The 5,448-nt window shown below is 44.1% G+C and overlaps 1 protein-coding gene across 1 annotated transcript; it reads left to right on the top strand.

Annotated features, from left to right (window-relative positions):
* The first annotated feature begins 1,719 nt into the window (after positions 1–1,719).
* Positions 1,720–5,231, top strand: LOC143768587 (protein kinase C delta type-like). The gene is made up of 6 exons (XM_077257227.1): positions 1,720–1,974; positions 3,059–3,309; positions 3,504–3,566; positions 3,734–4,285; positions 4,412–4,455; positions 4,609–5,231. Exons 1-5 carry the CDS (start codon positions 1,747–1,749, stop codon positions 4,434–4,436), a joined length of 1,119 nt encoding a protein of 372 aa, XP_077113342.1. The 5' UTR covers positions 1,720–1,746; the 3' UTR covers positions 4,437–4,455; positions 4,609–5,231.
* The last annotated feature ends 217 nt before the right edge of the window (positions 5,232–5,448 follow it).

Genomic DNA, 5,448 nt, shown 5'->3' on the forward strand with positions numbered 1-5,448 from the left:
ACAAGCTTGTTTGTAGGAAGACTTTCCTCCCCCAATTCTCCATCTCTTTATAAGATGAAAAATGTTCACAAAGTAGAAATCATGACATACATGGATATAGATAGGTGGATTAAAATCCGGCCTTCATGGCTGTATACTGCAGAGCAAACAAATATGAGTTAAAATCAATAAAAAAAAACACAAACCCACCTCCCAAAAGATGCCTCCATATTTCTAAAGATGAACCAAACCCCAGATTTTCATTAAGCCTGGTCGGTACCCAATCTAAAAGTCCACTTGCTCTCAACGTAAGCGAGAGTTTTCTTGAGATCACCACTTCTTGGTCCCAAAAGAACTCTGAGAAGACTTGAATCCCTACGATGGAATTGTTGAAAATATCTTAGTAGGGTTTTAAATTGTTCAAGATCATCCTGTCCTAGATTTGTCCATGTCTCTTACATGTTCCTTGATACATACGTGAAGTTCTCTAGCAAGGAGACCAATGTAGATTTTCCCACCTGGACATCGGGCGTGATAGATCACCCATTAAATGGCGTCTGATGTCATATGTCTAATGTAATGACATTCCCCTGAAGGTAGCCCTCTCAGGTGTGTTCATAGTTGTCAATAATTGTGTCCTGTCCTGTTTATGAGACTAGGACACCTGCTGATTGTGCTATGTCTTCACATGTCTGTGTGGATGTGACGTCATAAGTCGTCTGCACCACAAATAATATGGGAGTGAGCGGTGACATCTTACTCCTTTAATCCCCATTCTCCTGATGATGCCTGAGAGCGGGCGAAACATGTTGGGGGATTAATGTTTATAGATTTAGGGCATTACAATAACGGTGACAATCCGCCAGTATATAACTAATCGCTGACTGCAGCAGTAAATGGTACGGTGTATTCACTGCCTGTGACTGTGACACAAAAGCACAAAGAAGCCGTAATAACGGGGTCATTTTCATTTATGGGGGTTTTATTTGTTTTCTTTGTGTTACATGTAAATAAAGCGATATTATAAAGAGGAAGAGGAAGATTTCGGTGACCCCAGAGATGAGCAGCAGTGACCCGTCCTTCCCATGGGTTGTGGTGGGATTACTGTAAATCACATGTGATGGGTTATTGGGAACAGTACAACCTGTATTATACAGTATATAGCACTGATGGCTTTATTATATACTGCCCCAATATCACCATATTCCTGGTAAGAGGTAATAATTGGTAGAATGTGTTGGTTATACAGAGAATATAAAAGCTCAGGAAGAGTTTACAGCTCCGTGTATTCTGTACATGGGGTGCAGTAGAGCCGGCTGGGTGGCACTGGGGGTAATAGGTGCGCACCATTTTGGTGGAATAGACACTTGGGAGAAATGATAAAAGGAAATGGGACAGCGAGGAAATATGTGATAAGAAACATAGAAAAACTAATAAAAATATTAACTTTACAATACAGAAATAATGTAAGTTATAAAATGGAACGATGATGAAACACATAGAGGGATTAATAATCTAACATATAAACCACTGGAAGTCACCATGAAGTTCTCTGCCCTTCCTCTGGACCCTAAACTGTCACCCATGATGCCCACATCACAGTGTATAGGGCAGAGCAGGGCCAGGAGCCGCTGCCTGGCAGGAGCCACCTGAGGGTTCTGTCACCTCTGACCTCTGGTCACCTGCACACGACCAACTGCCGTTTACTTTCAACTGTCGGCTGAAGTGATTGGACCGAGGTCTACAGGCGGGAAGAGATTACTGAGAATGGCGACTACTGGACGAGGAGAAGAGAGCGGGAAGAGGAGCGAGGAGAAGAGGAAGAGGGAAGAGGACAGCGTGACCGGATTAAAGAAGAAAAGGAGACAAGACAATGGATTAGAGGAGCCAACACCTGGATGCAGCGGAGACCCTGGATCATCCGGCCCCTATGCCAGGCTTAACATCAGCTGCTTCAACATCCACCAGGTCCTAGGTAGAGGCGCCTTTGGCAAAGTAAGGCCTACATATTTTTTTATTTATTTGAAATCTGAGATTTTTCATATATCCCCATGTATTGTTCACTGTTATCAGCCATGTCTTGCTTTGTTATTGCTCATTGTAGTGTTTTACTGTGAGATGAGGTATAAGACATCACCATAGTTAGGGCTACTGGGGCTATAACCTGGTATTTTTCTATACTGGAGGGTAGAACTCAGGGGTCACAGCTGTAGGGGGCAGGGGACATTGTTTTTTCTCCTATCAGGCTGCCATATTGTACATACATTTGTCTCTGTGTTTTTATTAAATCTAGATAATCAATGATATTTGGACCATACTAATGCCAACTCAATGCCTCTACTAATGCTTACTCTGTTTATTTCCATATGGTAACAGAGGAAAACCCTTTAAAAAGTCAACGTCATTTTAATTTTTATTTCATAAATCAATAGCAAACATGAAAATAAGCAGCTTTGTAATAATTCTAATCAGATAAATCTTCTTTCTCCACCAAGACTGATTTTTCTTATTCTATATTCTCAATTTCTGGGTAAACTCTGTATTTAGTGAAGACAGAGTGTTACATTACTGAGAGGGGATGACAGTTGGTGCTGATAATATTCTATGTAGTGGAGAGGAGGGGCTAAATGCAAAACTCCTCCCTCCTCCTCCCCCCTCCCTTCTACATAGAATATTATCAGCACCAACTGTCATCTCCCCTCAGTAATGTAACAGTCTGTCTTCACTAAATACAGAGTTTACCCAGGTACATAGAATTTTGAAAATAAAAAATCAGTCCTGGCGGAGAAAGAAGCCGATTTGGCTGATAAAATGTATTACAAAGTTGAATATTTTCATGTGTATTATTGTTTTATGAACTAAATATTAAAATGACGAATATTTATTAAGACCTCTCCATAGCCCATCCATGGAGCAGGCAGTGCATTGTTCTGATAGATAGATCTGCTCCTCTATATGGTCCTGGTCACCAGCAGACTGAGAGACCACTCAGTTTTCTCATGTACCTTGTGCACTATAAAATCCAGATCCTTCCACCCCTGCAGACACCTTCTAAGTATTCTCCTTTTGTGTTTTTCAGGTGGTCCTGGCATCTGTCCCCGGCAGTAACATCAAAGTGGCCGTCAAAATGATCACCAAAAGGGACAATGAGGACACCATCTTGAGAGAGCGGCGGATACTCCTGGCGGCCAGGCACTGCCCATTCCTGTGCCACTTCTATGCCGCACACCACTCTCAGCACAGGGCATATTTCATCATGGAGTACCTGTCCGGTGGCAGCCTGGAGGATTTGATCAGGATATGCGGCTGCCTGAACATTGGCAATGTGAGGTGAGAAAGAGGAAAATGTGCCTAAAAGAGAACTAAGAGAAAGGGAAAAAACCTGAGGTCGGGGTGCAGCTAGGGGAGCACTGGCAGAGCATATATTTAGGGTGCTGGAAGCAGGAGGTGGGGTGCCATGCTATTTGGGGATTGCCAGAGAAGGATTTCATGACATTGATTCTACACTCTGTTCTCTCCATCAGATTCTACACAGCAGAGATAGTAAGTGGCCTCCAGTTCCTCCACGGACACAACATCGTCCACCGGTAAGCATAACTTTCCTCCTTCTCTCTGCCCCCTTTACACGCTGTAGATATGGCCCCCGGCTTTCCTGGTGTCCTGCAGCCTATTCTACCGTATCTTGTAGTGACCCATTTTCCATCTCTTGTATCACTGGACAGATTTCTTATTTTGTTTTCTTCTTTCATTGCAGAGACATAAAGCCGGATAACATCATGTTGGATGCAGATGGCCACATCCGTATCATCGACCTTGGGCTTGCCCAAGATGGCGTCTCCTCCTCCAAAAACATCTCTGGAGTGACGGGCACTTTCCATTACATGGCCCCTGAGGTGCATCGTAGAAAACGATACGGCGCAGCAGTGGACTGGTGGAGCCTGGGGATTGTGGTGTACAGGATGGCAGCAGGACGATCCCCATTTTACAACGGCCCCGTCAAGCAAATGGCTTTCAAATCCATCATCAACGAGAAGCCAAAATTTCCAACTTGGCTTGATGCTGACGTGAAACATCTCATCAAGAAGCTGCTGCGCAAAGACCCTCAGACACGCCTGGGTGTGAGCGGGAACATCAGAGAGCATCGATTCTTTACCACCATCGGCTGGGAGGATCTGGAGGAAAGGAGAGTAGAGCCACCATTTACACCATTCAGGCCAGTTCTGGAGAACCACCATCTGCAGTGGCCGGAGCACACAGTCCTTCACCCCGTGGCCGGATTTACGTACGTGTCACCAAGCTGGACCCGGTAAGTATCTCCTCCTCTGGGGATAACACTCATCGGGTGCTGTTCTCCCACTATGATAATCGTCATCATCCATCTTGCCTTTTTTCACTTTTTCTGACAGTGACTTTATGTTTCTATTTTTCTTAGGTGGATGAAAAGATCTGGACTGTGAAAGAATCCACAACCATCTGGTGAGTGACCGATGTACACACAGGACACCTATTATATCAGTACATTGTATCTGATGTTATATAGTGGAATGGTTCATTATAAAGACCATTCCCCTAATATAACAGAAGATCCGGTAGATAGAAGATTTCCTGTCTTCCTCTTATGTCTTGCAGGATGAGCGCATACCATCTGCCCAGAACTTCATGCCTCCTGACCCGTGCCTCATGTCTCTGCTGCTGTACGTCACCTCGGCTGCCCTTCAACATCATCTCTCTCTATACCATCTTCATGCCGGACCACTGCCATTGCTGCCCCAGGCCCTTGACCTCCTGGGCTGGCATCTAAGATCCCTCCAGCCCGAAGATCTTCTACCCCAGGAGCGGCCCGTGCTAAGTTTCCATCTGGTGAGTTCAGGAACAATAGTCGCACCTTTCAGTCCTGGGGCCACTGAGCTGCAGCATGTAAGGAGCGGCCATTGTCCCTGAACTCACCTTAGCACAGGCCTGGTAAGTATCGCACCCATCACACATCACCCACACTACATGGTCAGTGCAGGTCCCCACACTACATCATCAGTACAGGCACACACATAGCACACAGTACATATCAGCACATAGATGTAGGACATAGATCGGCTTCTGATCCTGGGATTTAATCTGATCGCCATATTTGGGGTCAGGAAGGAATTTTTCCCCCTAATATGAGGACAATTGGCTTATTCCTCATAGGGGGTTTTCGCCTTCCTCTGGATCTACACGGCCTTAAATAGGTTTAGCATAATAGATTAATAAGTAGGTTTACACACTAGTAGCACAAAAAAGTTGTAATAAAATAAAATGTTCTTACTTTAAAAGAAAAAATAGTTCCTATAAATAATAATTAGTCCAAGTATAGAAACATATATATTATTTTACATGACAGGTATATTACACACGTTAGGTACATTACACAGGTTAGGTACATTACACAGGTTAGGTATCAGCCTTTGATCTTGGGCTTCATTCTGATCGCCA

The sequence above is a fragment of the Ranitomeya variabilis genome, chromosome 4 (genome assembly GCF_051348905.1).
Source record: "Ranitomeya variabilis isolate aRanVar5 chromosome 4, aRanVar5.hap1, whole genome shotgun sequence".
NCBI lineage: Eukaryota > Metazoa > Chordata > Amphibia > Anura > Dendrobatidae > Ranitomeya > Ranitomeya variabilis.